A 19,751-nucleotide genomic window follows, 5' to 3' on the forward strand; every position below is an offset into this window, starting at 1 on the left:
AACATAAAGCAGAAAATTCTATTCCATCAGGCAATATTTTAACACACTTTTCTCGGTACTTCTTCTGTAACCTTTACCTCTACTGAAGGGGAAATCATAGAATCACAGAGTGGGTTGGGTTGGAAGGGATCTTAAAGATCATCTCATTAAACCCCTGCCATGGGCGCGGACACCTTCCACTGTGCCAGGTTGCTCCAAGCCCCATCCAACCTGGCCTTGGTCACTTCCAGCAATGGAGCAGCCACAGCTTCTCTGGACAACCTGCGCCAGTGTCTCACTACCCTAATGGTAAAGAATATGCTCATCATTATATCCAATATAAAGCTAGCCTCTTTCAGTTTAAAAACCTCACTCCTTGTCCTGTCACCATAAGCTCTGGTAAAGAGTCTTTTTCCATCTTTCTCATAAGGCTTTTTAAGTATTGGAAATGCAGTAACATCGGCCCTGGGGCTCTCTTCTCCAGGCCTAACAATCCCAACTGCCTCAGCCTGTCTTCACAGGAGAGGCGTTCCGGCCCACAGGCCATTTTCGTGTCTCTCCTCTGGACCCACTCTCACAGGTCTTTCTTGTACTAGGAACCCCAGAGCTGAATGCAGCATTCCAGAGGGGTTTTTGTGAGAGCAGAGTTCCCCTCAGCCTGCTGCCCATGCTTCTTTTGTTGCAGTCCTGGATAGCTGGCTTTCTAGTCTGCAAGTATTGCTGGCTCATAGTCAGGTTTTCACCCACCAGTATCCCCAAGTCTTCTGCAATGCTGCAGTAAATCCATCTATCACCCAGTCTGTACTGATATTGGGGACTCTCCCAACCCTAGTACAGATCTGCTGTATAGAGAATTTTCCTTACTTTTCATATTTCAGTTCTATTTTCCCTACAGGTGCTCCAGATCCAAAGACAGCTTATAAATTTTAAACAATGCTGAATGAACTCTTATATTATAGGGGCCTGAGTGTGATTGCTTCTTAGGGAAGCAGAACATGAAAACTACTTCTTCCCACTCAAAACAAAGCTGCTGCTGCTAAGTGTTTTAAGGACTGTTTGCCTGTCAGGCAGCTTAAGAATATTACATTCAATTACAGGAGAGTGCCAGTTAACTTTGTTTCAGCAAAGCTTCAGATTTGATCCATTCCTTTCAGCCATTCTTGAAGACCTGGCAAAAGGCCTTACTCTACCCTAGCAGTAGCTTCTGTCAGCATCATTTCAGAAAATAATGTAGGTTCTTCTTCAGCCATGTGCAGCAACTTCATAGAATCACAGCACATCCTGAGTTGGAAGGAACCCACAAGGGTCATTAAGTGATGATCCTGGCCTTGCACAAGACAACCTCAAGAATCACACCATGTGCCTGAGAGCATTGTCCAAACTTCAGAGATAAGTGAAAGGCTGCTTTACAGCTAAAAAGTTTGGGTGTATAGGTGAGAAGCTGAAGTTTAATCTCATGCAATGGTAAGTAGCTTCAATTTATACAGGCTCAAGTGACCACCCACACCATGCCACTGAGCACTCAATGGTATGTTATCTCCTAGAAACTAGAGAGCAGAATAAATACGAGCGGTACTTAAAGACACGGTAGGAGAAGTGCCTAAGTAGTTTTTTCAGATGTAGCTTTTGTTTTGCTCTTCCACTTGTGACTTTTAATGTAACTTGATCTTCAATCAGACATCAAACTACACTGGAAAGGATCCCTCCCCAGAGTTGTTTCCTGTGATAAATACAACTGTAGCACCAAGATCACACTATTCACTTATATTTGCCACATCTTAACTAAAAAAAATCCCTAGTTTCAAAATTATCAGGTAAGACCACCTTTGGACTATGCTGCACTTCAATCAAGTTTGTTAAATTATTGCCAAATCAGACATTTACTGAAAATGCATACGGTAAGTTTGTATCAGATCCCTCTACATGTAAAAAACCCATTTGACAGAAAAGCTGGTAGACATAAAATTAGAATGAAAAGCAATTCTGGCCCTAGAATCTACATGAAGAATTTTCTTTCTCAGCAAAGCTTTAAAGGAGCTACTCACAATACAGTTTATAAAAGCAACACTAATTATTCTGCCAAAGAAGCAATGTCCAGAACAGGAATTCTATCTTTGCTAACCATGCCACAACTATAATCACAAACACACACACACCACCAGGACTAGCCGAAGGACAGCACCAGTAGGGGTGGGAATTGGATGGGGCAGAAAAGCATCTGGTTAAAATCCTAGGGCAGCTAGTGCTCACCATGACATTTACACTTAATCTGAGTCATTCATATCGTAATCCGTTTCTTCATCCTCACTCTGAGTGTCATGCAGCATGCAGCACGTATAGAAGAAGCAAGGGAAAAGAAGAGATTGCAAGTGAGTCAGAGCTGCAACAAAGTACAATCCACTTACACCTGAAACATCTGGCAATGACATTTATTCACTTTTACCTGGGACCTCCACTCCTTGTATAAAAAAGTATGACAGCTGACCATTTCAAGAAGGAATCTAACAGATTTCATGACAATTTCCTCTTCCAAATATCCTGAAGTCAGCAGACAGAAGCCAATAGTCAGGTCAACAAAGTGGTATGAAAGATAAGAATGCTTGTGGGAATACAGGCTATCTTTTGGTTGTGCCATGGCTACCAGTAAAAGCCACTGGAATCACATAAGATGAATTTCCTTTGCCTAGGTGTATTAGAAGGTTACACAGAAGTCATCTACTAACTTACTATGCTGACTGTTAACTAACAAAAGAAAACACAAGAAAAAAGTTCCTAAGAAGGAATGAAGGTGAAGCTTGATTAGATGGCTATCAGAAGATACCTTCTCCTATTCTGAAAATCCAGGACTATTAACTAAAACTGAAGTGCTTGTCAATAAAAATTACATGCTGGCAGGTTTTTTTTCTCTAACTCATTCTGCTGTAAAAGTAATGAGGACTTTCTCATGGCATCTAAAAGTCAGTCCCAGTACCTGAACATATCATTCTGTACACAACAGTGGATACCAGAGTTTCAATCATATGAACTTCATGAAGACCAACTCAGACACTACTGAGACTAGAGGATAATACTTGCTAAGAGGGAACTATGGAGATAACAGCTCCCAAAGTCAAGATTCCCGAAAACAGCTGTCAGAAACCTTTCAAGAAAAAAAATAAATTCTTCTTCCTTTTTTTTCCCAGTCACAACATATACCTATATACAAAAAAACCTTAGAAACGTAATATATAAAAGAATTATTCTTCAAGTATTGCCTATTAATTGCTAGCAACAGCTTAACTCTTCCAGGACAAAAGGAGTGAATGTTTGTATCTCCAACCAAAATTATCAGTAATTCCTATTCATCACAGTGGTCAAATGATGCTCTGCTCTCATCTCTGAAACAATGACCAAGCAGCACATCAATGGAGAGGCCTCTCTCAGTGCCACTCAATTTACACAGTTGTAATGCAGTCTGAACTAGCTTTTGTTTTTCATCTTTAACACTTGCATTTGATCCATATTTTCTCTTACATTAAGGATGCAACGTAACTCTGGCAACTTCTGAAATTACCTGAAGATGCACTACCATTCCTTATGAAGATGTTTATTAGGCTCTAAAATTCCACATTTTATTCCAGGTAGGTATCTCAGCCCTAAATTATTACCAGACACCTCTAACATGTCAACGTTCAAAGTCTTCCTCAAGCATCTTGGCAAAAGCAGACCTTAACTAGGGTTTTGAAAGAGTGAGACATGGCTTACCCAGTTTCACTGTTTACTCCTGACTACAGTAATCCTTTACAACTCTTCACAACTTTTATCTCAACAGTGACAAACATAAATTACTAATTCCACTAAGAATCCACCATACAGCTTGGAGTATTTTTATAGTGCAAATTATAAAAATTACTCCATATGTATAGCTGCATAAGCATGTTACAAAGCAGAGAAAGTAATGAAGTTTTATCTATTTGAGGCCTCAGCACCAAGACTCAGATCCATTCTTAGCATTATTTCAAAATCAATTTCTTTGAAGGTGATTCTTGAAAAAGCAAGCTTTGATGTTTTACCAATTGTTTTCCATCTACATAAGCGAAATCAAAAGCTTTTAGGCCAACTACAGGAGTTTCCAGTTTGTCTGTAGTCATCTCCTCATACAAAGCAGCAATACAATGATAAAACTCGTTCACTATGCATGACACTGAATACATTACAGAACTGCTCTGCCTTATGGCTAGTCAGCTGTGGTTTTACGTTTTCCATTTTACAAATTCTGAAATACAACTGCGCAAAATGCTAAGATACTGTGCCCATTACAATCTTTTTGTAAAGTTGGTTACAGAAAGTAAACTTGGTAGAACCCTGAAAACATTAACAAGTACCCTCATTTTATAACATACTGCACATGACTGTTTTACAGAGATAGCATCTTACAAGTTCCATTCTTGACAGTAAGATTTCTTCAGGTGAAGTCAAGCAAGAAAAACAGTTTTTAACTGAACCAATGTCATTCAAATGTGTAAGAAACAAAACCTAGATTCGCAGCTGTAAAGAGCAAATATCTGCCAATACCTGAAAAAAAACCAGGTACTGAAAAAGTACAGAGTGTTGTATTTAAATAATTCAGGCATGCATAACAAATGCATGCTGACTACCATTTACAGTCCCTCATACAATGGACAGGGAATCACTGTTAGTCCTGAAAAAAGGACAATTAAATAATGGTCCAGAACAGGGGTAGATCTATCATGATTTGTGAAGCCCACCCAATTCAACACCATTTCCTTAGTCCAGTGCCTAGGAACTCACCTTTGCTTTTTCACTGGGTTCACTGGTTGTGCCATAAGGAGTGTTATGCAATTCCTTCGAGACAACACATAGAAATTCAGCCTGATCTTCATTGCCATAGTTATAGGAAGAACCAATACTGACCAGCTGAAAGATGAAAAAAAAAAAAAAATCAATTATATTTCCACATAAAACAAATTCCATGTAAGTCTCATGATTAGTACAAACACTCCTCTCTTCAGACTGTAGGTTGTGCCTGAAGCATGATTCTCCACTCCAATGCAAATACGTTTTGATGCTGACAAATACACTGACGATACACACTCTGATGATAAGATAAACACAGCTTTTTTTAAACAGTTACAGAATTAATGATTTATGGTTATAATTATCCTGTGAAAGAAAAGGCTGTGGAGGCAGGCCAGTGGAGAAGTAGCCTGTTCCCTATTTCTGTTATTTACTGGAAACTTTCCTATCCTCCAAAGTTAATTTTTAAAGTTTGTGTGTGGTATCTTAACGTGGCATGATTTAACATGTAAATGGCTGCATGCAGGAACCTCTTTAGCCTGAAGGGATACCCATCACTACTTACAGACTAACGGTGTTTCTATTAAAACATTTTTTGAATGAACAAACACAATATTTGCATCTGATTAGAAAACACCAAGACACAGTATGGCGGGACATCAAGATTAACATCTGAAATTCATACATACTGCTACAAGGAAGCTAATTAAGGAAGCACTACAAGCAGAAGCAATGTATAATGAAATGTGACATATTTACAAGTTTCCAGAGTCTCTGTATTGAATGATAAATGACAATTTACTGAGAAAGAAGAATATACTCAACATCAGTACTACTTCTGATGCAGCATGTTTATCAAATGGCAGAAATTGTCTTACCTTACACACAATACACTTACCTAATGCTAGAAGCTTTACATAGCCTGCCTTTCTAAGCCAGATTCAATTCAGATGTATCTGGTTCATTTATTTTAAAGCTTTATTTCAAAAGCACAAGATAATGTGTGATCTACAAGATAATGTCAGATCTACTGACACAGATCAAAGTCCTAAAAATCAACCTGTTGCACAGATACACTGTATAAATTTGTCACTACCCAAACTATATTGAATCTACCTACCAAATCACCCCACACATACAGTAAGACTGCCCTATTCCTCAACCTCTACTATACCATTAATGTGCTCTAGAAATGGCAACATAGAAAAGGCCTAGCTTATTTTTTTAGGGCAACAGCACCTAAAACACTGTAGTTATCTCTGTAAAGACAAATAGGGTTGTACCATTAGTCTAGCAGAACACCAAAGAGAGTAAAGGATCTGTTAATGCATGAAAGATGAAATCCTGATCCAGAGTTTGTACTTAAGGGATAAAATAATTCTCCCAACAAAAACTGAAGTTAGACCAAGGCTAACAGCAGCTTCTATATAGCACTGTCAGAAGAAAGCAAAGCCTCACTGTACTTTCTAAGGAGAGCAGAGAGATGTTCAGATGTTCCTGCACTGCAGTAAGACAGCCAAGCAAGCACTTCCACAGACGGACAGAGCCAATGTCTACAAAGAGCAGCAGGCAGTGTGTCTGCATAATGAATCAACTTGATGCCAGGCCTAGGCAATGTGAAAGTTTTTGGAGCCTGATGATATTACAGCATACAAGGCGCAGCCTTCCATGAGCAGTACTGGCCATCAAAATTCATCACACTCAATTTACGTACTTTAACTACACTGAGTGTGATCACCAGAAACCTTCCCTCCCTCCTCCTCTTCTAACATCACTTTAGTTCTGCAAAATATATACATAGTCAGTAATGAACACAGGCTGATCAAAAATTAATGTGTTAAAGACATTTTTTCAACCAAAACTGTGTAATGAAGTTACAAATACCCACGTTTTTTAGAAGCACCAATGCATGTAAAGGCACCATTTACCTTGAGATGTTAAGTCAGCTAATCTTTCACAATGAATACTCTGCAGTCTGCACCACAACATATTTGTGTAATATAGAATCAGAAAACCCATGGAGCATCTAGTTTCTTAGTTGCACAAGATGGACTAAGAAAGTCTACTGAAAAGCTGGAAAATCAACCCAAATTCACTTCATATATTGAGATGATTTGTTGATTGCCTTCCCTATCAACAAAAATACCATGCACAAATTTTCAGAAAAAAATAGCAGCAAAGTTGGTTTTAAACCCAACAAAGTGGTATAAAGTTTACACTATACATTATAGAGCAATTACAAACCATTTAGTACAAATACAGTAACTGCTTCAATTATAAAGGTAAAAGGTAGGACGTTAAACAGTATTTTTAACCCACTTAAAGGCTAGAAAACATTTAGAAAGTTTGCATACATATTTAAATAAAGCCATGCAAAATTCACCTTCTCTGAAGAGAAGTTTGAGAATAAAATTCAAGCATACAACTTAATTAGTATACAGTTGACTCTGCTCACAAAATGGCAACAACTCGATATCAGGTAAGCTATGATAATTACTAGAAGGAAAAATACTTCTTTACTTATTGACACTCTAAAGAAATAAATGACCTCTCTGAAAGTAGATACCACGCAAGACCCAAACATCAGCCAAATCATCAATCCTGTTTCAACCATGTTGACAGGTCCTCAGTTGATAGCTACTAACAAATGCTCCATAATCCAACCACGTAAGTTAACCTTCTGCACGTAAGTCTTTTTACGAGACATGGCAGATTGAATACTTTTAGCCAGTTGGATAGGACTATCGATTTAGTGGACTGCAAAACATCTAATGACTTTTTGCCATACTGATCAGTTGATAAAGTCGCTTCTGCAGAATTAGACCCAAGTTCCTCAAAACTCCAATTCACGATACTCTCATAAGCCGTTTCATATGTGTGCAGCTAAAAATGTATAATTTGCATGGTACCAACTGCATGCTAGAAATTTCATTGTAGCTTTCTGAAGTGCATCAACAACAAGGTTGATGGCAGAAAAAGAAGCAATGGAAAATGACTGCAGATTAGAACTGAACTGTTCTCAGGAACTGAGATCAGAAATAAAGCAATGTTTTATCACTCCTACTCCAAAAGTCACTTCATTATTCCCAGTACTGGTGACAACACTTTAAGAAGGATGCTGATAAACTGGAAGACTCCCCCTGCCATGTCTGTCTGCCCCCACACTACCACCCTCATCCCACCCCCTAAAAGAAGCCACAACATATCAGAGTAATCTGAGGTACGAAAAACAGGCCAAAGGATTTCAGATTATCCAGGCTACTGTTTCTCAGACTTTCTGAAAGGACAAACTGTTTTTGCTTCATGTGGCTTAAATGACCAAGAACTTAAGGGAGGATAAAAAAACCATGTTGAAACTGTAAATTCCTTAGATTCGTATGCTTACATATATATATATATATATATATATATATGTGTACGTATACATGCATATACCTATTTCTCTGCACTGGCTTATTCCTTCCATGACTTGTTTCATTACACTCCTTACTGAAGCGCTGTGATCCTGTTTAAGCATCCCTGTGAGCCCCAACAGTGTCAGAACTGAGCACAGGAAAATGGCAATGCTACTTATCACAGAAAATTCATTAGATAGGGATCCATAACCATTTGCAGGGAGTAAGGGTGATGGTACTAGTAGGCTGTCAGCCTACAGCTAAAAAAAGGCAGGAATGAAAAGCAGCATTACTTTTATTGCTATTAAATCAACAGAAATATAGTTATTGCTTGATGTGCCAATAGAGGTCACAATTTTCCTGAAAAGAAATCCCAACAAGGAATTTCCTGTCTCACAATAAGGAACCTTATTTTTGAAGTGAACTAATCTCATGCCTAATTGATCTGAGACAGATCTCAAAACCAGACACATTTCAGTAACATGCCTATCCAGATTTGCTATATTGGTTTAATAATATTGATTCAAAATCTACATAGTACATTTACCAGACAAATCAGCAATAGTATTGCCATCTCAGATAACCACTCCAGCTTGCACAAACAGCAGCCCAGTCGTCTTCTTCCTCTTCTTGTTCTTCTTCTTCCTCTGCTTACCACTGGAGCTACTCATATTAATTAACTCTTCTACTTCACCACTAGTAATTTCCTTCCCTATTTTGTGATGGTCTGATTCTCAAAACCAAGTAAATTCTGTAACAATTATTCTCAAATTCTATTTTAAATATTCTTGTACTTTTCAATATTAGTGCTTCTATTTCAGATGTGGTGAACTTCTTGTACACTAGAAAGCTTGAAAAAACTGTCTTTTTTTAAAAATTATACTATCAGCTAATAGAATTAAAGAAAATCCTCCACTCAGTTTTTTTTACAGAATCAAGCTGTATGAATCTAAGAATGGACTCTATGCCTTTTAGACATATAATGTATTTGTTCTGCCTTCCCAAAGGATTTGCAAAAGGTTACGAAGATACACACACATCAGCTCTTAAAACTCAGCACTGATGATTGACACCAGGCCTCAAAGAATACTTATTTCAGGTCTCTTAATGCAATAGTCAGACTTCAAAGCTTCATTTTTCCAAATTATAATTTTTATTTTATTTTATACCTGCATCAATTTCTTCACTGCCTTCCCCACCTTCCATCTGATAATGCTGACTTTTACTTTGAGGCATGTAGGACATGAACACATGAATAACATCATGTTGCCTGTACCCTAACACATCCCTAACAAGCCACAATTCTTCCTCTGTTGCTGGAAGTCTGAAAACCACACATTTCACATTCCAAATGTTACCTATAGAACTGCAAGAAACAGACAGTGCTTGGTACATTGAAAGCAGATTCTGGAACAAAGCTGGGTAACAGGCCAGGTTTCAAATCTAGAATTGCATGATTAAGTGTCCATATATAGTCATAGGCAAAGCTTTGTGTTTATTAAGCCATTTCATTATCACATTATCTTCATAATGTTATACTCATCTTTCATTCTAAATAACCATACATGTTGCAAGAAAAAGAGCAAGTACTCCAGGCATTTTATTGATGAAAAAAAACGACAGAGCCCCAGGTTCCCAAATCAATTCACATACAACACATCAAAATGCAGCACAGATATGTAAAGAACTGGAAACTGCCTCCAGTGTTTTTGAGAGCAAAAAATCCTTCCCAAACTCATGAATATTCGGAAGTAACACAGCAATCAAAAAAGCAGAACAAGGGGAGAAGGAAGGATGAAAAAAAAAAAAAAAGAGAGAGAGAATGAATGAAGCTAGGATTCTCCATTTGGATTTCAAGAAAATTTCCCAGGATGGAAAAAAACCCCAAAACAACAAAACAATAAAGCCAAGGAAACACACATGATGTTTTTTCAACTTGACAGAAGATTTAAAACTGTTCGTATTGTTGTCCCCTCACTCTTCTATATTTTACTTACAAAAAACTCCTGTTATTCATTATTCCAGTTTAAACATATCTCATCCACCTAAAAAATACAGTTAAGTTCTGAGTTACCAGAAATAAAAGGTTCAAACTCGCAACTTAATTTTGGTGGATGAAATAATCATTGTTCCAGTTTACCAGAAATGTCCCCTTCTGAATCCAGTGAACTCAAAGACGTAGTTTTAGAGCTCCCTAGGTTTGAATTGTACCTCTTACTTAACAAGTATGGATCAAAGGCTGTTAACTTTGGAGGAAAATTTAAGGAAAAGAAGTTATTTACTGAGGAAGTAAGAACTCTTCTTAAGAAAAACCTTTAATTAAATAACCAAGGGATTTTTGTTTGGTTGTTTTTCTATTATTTTTACAATGTGGACATTCATAATGTGTAATGAAATATCATGAATATAAATAAAAGCCAGTCACAAATACACACAAACTACTATGTGCTGTACATCCAGAAAAAAAGTGGGATGATTTGAAAGCAGCAGAAACGCAAGGAGGCCAAGCATATCAGTGTGAGGGCAAAAAGAATGGTGTGACACACCTCACTGCAGCATTTCTGGAAGCATCTCTCTTCCCCTTTCACTTCCCGTGACACTATCAGCAGAAACTCTGACTGCTGAGCCCGGCCACAGCTGTACTGGGAACCTATACTGACAAGCTGAAATAACCAATCAAAGCAAAACACAAAAAGAAACCTTTGTAAAGCTGAAGCACATACCATTATCCAAATTGTACAAGTAACAGATGAGCTCAAACGTTCAGGTAACATCTACCTGCCACTAGAACAAGTTGCTATCAAGCTACAACTTTCATTTCAACGTAAAATTTACTGAGGCAGTTGCAAAGCCCTTTCTAATTTAAAGGGAATAAGAGTTACTGATAAGAAGACAGAAAACGCCCCATGTAACTGTGTTGTAGCCAACTACTCTGAAAAACAAAGTTTGGTGCAATATGAAAGTGAGCATTATTTTCCTGTCGTACATAGACAAGTGGAGAAGGTAACATGGATATAAGACTGCAAGGTGTTATGTAAAGCAATATATAAAGTCAGCCTGGGTATTAAAGAATTCCATCTTGTTCCAAATACTGATAAAATACAGCTAAGGAAACATAAGAAGTCAACAAGAGGAAAAAAGGTTGAGTGGCCTAGATTAGTTTTAGAAGGAGTAATTTACAGAAGATCCAAGAAAATAACTGGAGTGTAAAAAATTGTCTTGTTCCCATAAAAATCACTACCAAGAACACTAGGCCAAATGTCTAATAATTTAAAGTTCAACCTCAGCTAAATTTCTCAACCTCTTATTACAAAACGTATTTTATCCTAATAACACATGGCAATTCCTAGCCCATCTAAATTAAAGCATAGCCTGTCAGTGCACTTGAGAGAGATCAGAACTTTAAATTAAGTGTGAAGAGTTAGACAACAATTGCCTATTCTGAGTAAACTGGAGATTATGACAGATGAAAAGGCCCATGAATAATAAACTGATATACAACCTGCTATTGTATGTGAATAATTTTGAAGACAGCAGTTAAATACCATCCTCCTCATACAGTGAACATATTTAAGACTGCATTATGGTGACAGGTTATGTTAACATTAACATTTACATGAGCAACACTGCTGCTGTCTAAAGTCTTTGTATTTAGCCATTTTGTATAGCCCACAGTTTTTTATTCTGCTGTATTGCCAAAATACTGGTTTTTTCTGATTGCCTAAAGAGGTAACAATAGAAGCTAAAAATCCTCTACAAAATAACCCACTGAAATCACAGAAGTGGGGCAGCATAATTTTTGGTAATAGACTTTGGACTGGGACTAATGCAAAATTGCACTGTTCTAGCAGAGCTTTCACGTGTTCTTTGGAAAAGGGCATCAGTACATCTGCGTAAGTGCAACAACAGTTCAGCACCTTCCACTCCTATTCAATAACAATATCCAATCATATTTAACAATAAAATTTTGAAATGCTAAGCGTAAAAAAATATTTCTTTCAAAACCAACCACCTAAACACATTATATGTGGCTCAGAGCACAAAGACTCTCAATATGTAAGAATATCACTCCTCTGAAAAAGCTGATGATTCCATCTTTTTTCACATACACAGCATGGTAGGTACTGCCTCAAAGACTGCTTCTTGAAAGAAAGCATGCTGCTGAGCAACATGGGCTTAGAAAAAAGTAACAGAAATGCTACAGTGTTTGAAGATATTAACAATAGAACTGTTTATGCACAATATTCTAATCCTGTTTCAAGTGAATGACATCTGCTACAAGCAGGTCCGCAGTACAAAGGAGGGAATGGCCTAGTGTGAGGTAATGAGATGCTAAATATTATGAGATCATACAGCTGTTGTGTTTATCTACTTCAAACTATGTGTCTAAAAGCGTACAACAGGGGAGAGGGAGGAAGTAGGGAGAAAGCTGGATGAAACAAGGATGTAACGTCCAAGAAAACCACTGGATTCTTCCAGTTCTAAAAGAGACTATAATAGGTCTTTCAGCAGTTGCACTGTCCAAGCAGTATTACTCCCAAATGCAATATCCCCAAAGGGTTTAGGATAGGTAAAACACATGGTGTCATTTAATGTGCTAAAAAGTAAAGGAGCTCTATTTGGAATGAAAGATAGTTTCTCATGACAAAGAAGAATGTTGAAAAACCTTTTTCAATGTGCTGGCCAAAAAACAGTCATGTGCACTAAGCTAGAGTTTTTTTCAGGGACTTAAACAACACTTAGCTCTTGGCACAGAAAACAGACCTGGTAATACTTGAAGCGAAGTACTGAAGCATAAGAAGCTTTCTCTGTGCCGGTTTAGTCTATTTGCTCATGGCTGTCTCCATGTCACTAGCAGCTTCCCCATTTTATCAAATATAAACAAAATGTTCTCTTTTACCTTTGTATCATGAACGTTTTTTAAATGTTGCTTTGTTGTGTTATTAGAGTGAGACTGAACAGGATAATGGGCTCGCGCTTCTTTCAATTTCTCCTATAGTAGGCATCAGACGCTGAAAAAGGTGTTAGCAAATGAACACTTGTGTTTCAGAGTCAACAGATGCATTGCTCCAATGCAGTTTAAATACTCTGCTGGATTAGGAATGTGAAGGGTGAATAAGCTGTACAGTTAATTTCTTACTTACAGAGATTATCAAAGATTATCAAAGATCTTGCGATTTTACAGTGTGTTCTTGAATGTACACACACAGCTATTTTTATGCACTGCAAAGAACAAAAACATTCACATAGCTCACAGCTATCAAGCTTCACATCCAGACAGTTAGAGTTCACCCTCCTTTGTGGACCAGTTTTTTTTGAAGAACCACTCTTTGGGCCTGGCAAACATTTATCTCCCAAGCTCATCTCTTTTACCCAGAGCTCTTCTTATCTAACCTACCATTCATATAAACTTGTATTGGTTAATTCTGGTTGATTCACCCTTCAACTGCTCATGTGTAGACACTGAAGAATTACATTTCAGACATGTTGCAGATGTTTTTATAGAAAGTCAGCAAAATTTACCTCCTGGAAAGCTACTTTTTTTTTTTTTTTGTTCTATGATAAATGCAAACACAAACATCACATTTAACTTAGCTGTGTATGTTTATCCAAATTCTGAAAATGACTGAATTAAAAAAGATGCATGGAATTTAATTTATATTCCTCTTTCACAAAACTCATTTTTTAGAAGATGATGTAACTATACCCGATATGAACTTTTTTACCTGTTCAAATTTCCAGCCATCGGACATTGTGGAAACCATTTGAGTGAGTTCTTCTTCCTGACACTGCAGCACTCTGTACACATGTTTGACTGGCACCTTCAAGAAGAAATAGAAGATGCTCAATAGGGCATGGAATTCACTATGTTTGTGACTTGTCTGAAGTTGCCCTTACTCTCTAGAAATGGTAAGCAACACCACTTTGAACCCATCCAGAACAATGAATTATTAGGACCATTTTAGCTGAGACCTATAGTAAATGCTATCAGAGCAACCCTGTGATCCCACAACCTGGCTTCAAGAGAAATTTGGCAACATGAGTTTGTAATATCTCCATGAAGACTCAGTTACCAGGGAAGCCAGAATAGCAGAGTTAAAGAACAAACTGTATCATATTCACTTTCATAGAGAATATGAGCTGCTATGAGTAGAGGCAACCTTCTCAATCACAGAGCATTACAAATAAAGAAAGTAACTTTGCTACAAAAACATATGACAGGAGCTAAACAGCATCTGTATGTATGCTGCATAAACATACTGTATAAACAGCAGTTATTACCATAGTTAAGCAAGCTCATCATATTCAGAGCATCTAAAAGTAAATGAGAAAGATATGTCCTACAAAAGCTGTTCTCTAAAATAACTATTTCCAGAAACGACACTATGACAAATTCTATCACCAGACATTTTTGAACAATTACTTAGAATGTTTCCCGTTTTTGAATGAGATCTGTGAACTTTGTAAGCCAACTGGCAGCAATTAAGAATATTAATCTTTGCATACTAGTGGTTCCAGATCATGCAGTGATGGAGGCAGCCATTCAGAATCTTAATGGGGAAATCAGCCATTTCATAAAAAAACCCAAATGGAACCCACTCACTACTTGTCATAGAACAAATATTCAAAAGCACATGAGAAAACAGCCTCACCTGTGAGATTTTGCTGTCTCTTTCTCTTATTTTGTCCTTTACCAGTTTTATTAGAGATGTGATATTGTAGAATTCAGCCTCTTCCAGTACACCTAGTATGAAAACATTTTTTGGGAAGACAGTATAACCAAAGATTCCAGGCCAAAATTACCAACCAGTTCATAAGACTATCCTCTCAAAAGCTACAGAAAATTATTTATTTTTCCCTATGATAATATAGTTCTAAATTAGTTTTGGTGACTCAAAAGAAGTGGAAACAATAAGCAAGTGGCAAGCAAACAGGATATTTAGAAATGTCTTACCTTCCTCAGCTAGGTCCTTGTTAATAACCAGTTTCCCATGTCTGAGATAGTTCAGCACTGGCCCAAAGTAGGTTGGGTCTCTGTCTATTAAATAGGCACCTGTTTCATCCTAGATTAGAAAAACAAACAAACACAAACCAAACAAACAACCCAAAACAAAGCAAGAGAACAACAAAGCCCAAAACAAACAAACCAAAAACCCCACAATGATCTGAACATCCAAGTGGGAACTGCAAGCTAATCTTCACCTCACAGTGAGCAGGTATGCAGATGTAGCCACATCCCTGAAGACAATAAAAGGAATTAAACAATGTAACTGTTACTGTATCAGACTGATCACTCAAATCATCCAATACACAACTTCTCTTACCTGATCAATCCCCCCAACCCCTTATCAATGATTAACATTGTCGGCATGAAAGATCAAAGCAGTAAGTGAGAACACTGAAAATTAAGGTTAAAAATAGCACTTAAAATCAGGAAATTTTGTTTGGGAACCTGAAGAGTCAGAACAAAGGCTACATTCTAGTGAGCTTCAAATACCAGTTTTTCCTTTTTCTTTTTTTTTTTTAATTAAAGGCAAACAAACCTAATTCTTTTTAACCTCAACACTTTGCTCTAAAAATATTTGGTTTTGTCTTAGTTCAGATGTCCAAATACTCACAGGGTACTGAGAACTGCTGTGTACCAAGCAAGGGCTATACATGCATCTTCAAAAAATGAAAGCACACTGAAGATGCAGTTCCTACCTACCTCATGCAGACAATGAAGGAATAGATGAATAGCTCAAACTAACTAAACCAACAGACTACAGCATTTTGTGAATTGCAAAACAGTTCAAGAAATTCACCTGCAGAGTTGATACTCACGACAAAGAGATAAAGAAACAAAATTGGTACTTCCTGTGTTATTTAGAATCTATGTGTGAACCCCTGCAATCAAAACAGTACTGACATACTTCGTGCTGGCCAGATGCCTAAAGAAGATTCATAGAAAGATTTCTAACTGATCCACTGCTCCTTTCTACTACCAAGTGGATCACTGACCATATTAATCCATTACTACATAAGGTTTTGGTGCAATGGATATCCTACAGATATATACTGGAGAGATGTGGCAGCACCCCAAATACTTTTTTACTTATTCTTATTTTTAATATTCTAGTAGTTTACAGGAGATACTCAAAAAATCATCATTACCAACAACCCTAGCTAAATTTGGATCATACTCCCTCAAAACCATAGGTACTAGTGACACTTGCTCTTCCATATGAAAGAAATTCTACTGATGCAATCCTCTGTATTTGAACATCAACGCTTATATGTAAAGGTTTGATTACTGAACTGTGATACCTGAAAACTCTCTTACTCAACAGTACCTAGAGTTCCTGAAATGTTTCACTGGAGGAAAAGATGGCAGATGTATTTTCAAGTACATAGATGCAGTTTCTGAATAACTGCACTTGTCTAACCAGGATTGGTAGAATGTAGAAAGACCACAGCCTGAACTACAAAAGCCATAAACCCTTTCTAAAATTACAATCAAATGCTTTACACACCTAAACACAGTGTCATTTTAGAAGAAGTGGTGTATAATTTTGTATAAAATTAACTGTTCAAGAAAACGCTAACATATTAAAACATGCTGTCAGTTAACCTACACTCAGACCAGCCAATGCTTGATGAATTCTAATCACAATTTCTTCTGATCTAAGCTCATGGTCTCACAAAAGCAAGACTATGCATCAAAACCAGTAGACAGATGAAGTAGTGTAGTTTTAATATTTCATCTATAAATATCTTTACATTACCTAGCAAAACACTTCAAGAATGAACAATCTACATATACAACCCAAAGAAATTAAAATAGCTGACAAATTATAAGGTGAAAAGTATTATTTTGTAAAAGAACAGAAACCAGCGAGGTTGCAAAGGATGATACAAAACAGATAAAAAGAAGCACTGTTTTAAAGAAAAAAACCAGTACGTGGTCATCATTTGAACTGCATTAAGAAACATAGGGCTTACAAAACTGGAAGTCTTCCCAGTTAAGAAAAACAGATCTCTAGAAATAATCTTCTTCATTAAGATGATTGTAATTTTTTACACTGCAGTGTTTTCTCACATCACCTTCTGAAGCAACACCAGTCATCAGCTCTACGCCACTACAGAGATAGAGAGGTGGGTCACAGAAGCAAAGTAATTGAAAGCTCTAAATGAAATCTTAAGTAACAATGGCTACTTCACTCCTTGCACAAAAGGCCTGAACTTTTTCTTTTTAAAGGGTTACATTATCTGAAATTGGTTTTTTCTGAGTTGATTTCTATATACTAAACAAGCTTCCAACAAAACCACAAAGGGAAGAAGCTATGTCAGGCCTTCTCTTTCAACTTCCACCTTATGAGAGGTCATACATGAAAAAAATACCACCTCAGTACTGTCATAGTTTACCCTATGAAGCCTTTCAGACAACAAGGTGTCTTGAAAAATAATAAAAAAGAAGGCACACGAAAGTCCTATAATTTTTGCTGTAATAGATTTTTTTTTTTTTAACATTAGTAAATATCAACAGGTAAAGAACTCTGGCTAAATTTTAAGAGTGTGCAACCCAAATTCTGTCAACAGGATTCACTTTAGCATCTAAATTTCATGCAAAAGTTGCTTACCCAGATTACAGACATAGAAAATATGCATTCATTAACGTTAAGAGGAGGATACCTTACAGCTCAGATATGCTACACACTAGCACCAGGGAGTCAAGACCCAAAAGATGAACCAATCAGTAAGGAATATTGTAACCATATGCAAATAATGCACAAGCAAGTGAGGCAAAAAATTTACTTCCTCAGCATCTTCCTATACAAATTGCCTTATCACTCCTCCTTTTGATTGAGCTGCCTGAATATCCTTCAATGTATGCTAAGCATTTCATGTTGAAATCACTGAGAAAAGCCGATTACACTAGATCTTTAAGGATATTTACGTAAACATAAATCCAATACAAGCTGATGCAGAAGTACAGTCATCTGCTCTACCTAGTACTCTAAAAATACAGGTCCTAAGTCTTTCAGAATATTATCAGGATTGGTTTCATCCACACGTACATGAAAACACACTGTATTATCACATCTAATTAGCATTTTGACACTTTTAATATAAACAGTTTTAGTGTAAGATAAAATAATAAATTGCAAATGTGATCCAGTGTGATCTGGACAATTTAAAGAGGTAGCTAGTTTGCACAGACATAACTAGCTGTAGGCTTGCTAGCTTAAGTATTAATAGACTTTGATGCCCCAGCTATGCAATTTCCTCTGCTAACTAGTAAATTGTTTTTCTACAAGCTTTGAGCAAGTTTGAATCCTCACTGATACAAGTGTAGGTACTTTGAAGCCATTTCCCAAACTTTAAGTGAATACCATAAACGTCAGAAAAACCTACATTCTAATAAGGATTCCGAGTTCTCTCTCTTTTAGATGTATTTTATACAAACAGGTGTTAATGTTTACCAGAACAGCAGCAGAAATTCAAGTTTCCTCTCTATTCAGTATAGTCACATTATCCCACACCTAGAGAAGTTTCATGCAAATGTTGACATTCTTCATAAGAAAACTCAAAACAAATGCACCAGTTGTCTTCAGGCATCGAACCCTGAACTGTTAGTTAATCATCTGACTGTCTCTATCTTTACCCAGGTTTATTTTTGCATTACGTTCTTCTCTCAAGAGTTTTTTCTTCATTGTCTGTAAGTTCTAGGCCTTTTTCATACATGCTTATGAGGACACCATTTAGAAGACAGCATTGCCCACATACAGTGAAGACTGCATTTGTTTATTACCACTCTCCCACACTAACGTTTAGTTCAAGTTATAAACACCACGGAATTTTAGAGGAAAGGCAGTAACTTGCTCTTAAACTTTCAATCACCTGGTTCATCGTACCAATGAAAAGTCAATGTAGCTCACAATCACATTCCTCTGAAAAATACTGACCAAAGCAATTAAATTATCATGTATTCCAGTTGCAAATGTTTTCACTCAGTCTTTATAGAGATTGAGGCTCAAAAGGAATCATAATGAACATTTACCCTGATGTGAGTTTAAAACCCCCATAGAACTCAATTTATTTACAGTGAAATTTAACCTTTAGAAAGCTGTGGTAAAACCTAACCACTCCAATAAATAACTACTGTCACTGCTAACACTATGTACCTTCTGGCAAGGACATCTATAGTTTGACACTTTGCTAGCTGGATTTCACAATACCTTTGCTAGACTGAACAGGCTTCAGTATTAGATTTCTTGTCTCCATGTTTGTATATCTGGACTGAGAAGTGACTCCTTAAACTTCTTGGCAAAAAAAGTTTTTTCTTTATAACTTTTCACCAATTCAGATTTCACCTTGTGACTAGTCACTGACCTGCTGTGACCTGGAACTGTGGATACTAGAATCCAGTACAGGAGTCCAGTAGGCCTCAAAAAGCGGACCAAATACATACGCCTCCGTAATCCCATTTAACAATCTCCCCAAGAATTGCACTAAAACACTAGTCGAAATGTCCTAGATTTATTTCCAATTAATTATCTTCATTGTGATCGATACTGGATCTGGACACACTCAGAATTC

The 19,751-nt window shown here is 37.0% G+C and overlaps 1 protein-coding gene across 3 annotated transcripts in view; it reads right to left on the reverse strand.

Annotated features, from left to right (window-relative positions):
* Positions 1–19,751, reverse strand: part of LOC121668823 (BTB/POZ domain-containing protein KCTD5) — a 31,202-nt gene that overhangs the window by 8,384 nt on the left and 3,067 nt on the right. Inside the window, exons 2-7 of one of the 3 annotated variants that reach the window (XM_042036995.1) lie at positions 15,127–15,235; positions 14,825–14,916; positions 13,898–13,993; positions 10,718–10,834; positions 4,771–4,896; positions 2,230–2,288 (exon numbers count right to left, since the gene is read on the reverse strand). In XM_042036995.1, coding sequence (XP_041892929.1) covers positions 2,244–2,288; positions 4,771–4,896; positions 10,718–10,834; positions 13,898–13,993; positions 14,825–14,916; positions 15,127–15,235 — 585 coding nt within the window. In that variant the 3' untranslated portion in view covers positions 2,230–2,243. The remainder of the gene's footprint in view (positions 1–2,229; positions 2,289–4,770; positions 4,897–10,717; positions 10,835–13,897; positions 13,994–14,824; positions 14,917–15,126; positions 15,236–19,751) is intronic. The other 2 variants (XM_042036996.1, XM_042036998.1) reach the window with 2 other exon arrangements.

The sequence above is a fragment of the Corvus kubaryi genome, unplaced genomic scaffold (assembly GCF_017639235.1).
Source record: "Corvus kubaryi isolate FWS band 111438036 unplaced genomic scaffold, C.kubaryi_AGA036_p1.0 37387, whole genome shotgun sequence".
In the NCBI taxonomy this organism is placed as follows: domain Eukaryota; kingdom Metazoa; phylum Chordata; class Aves; order Passeriformes; family Corvidae; genus Corvus; species Corvus kubaryi.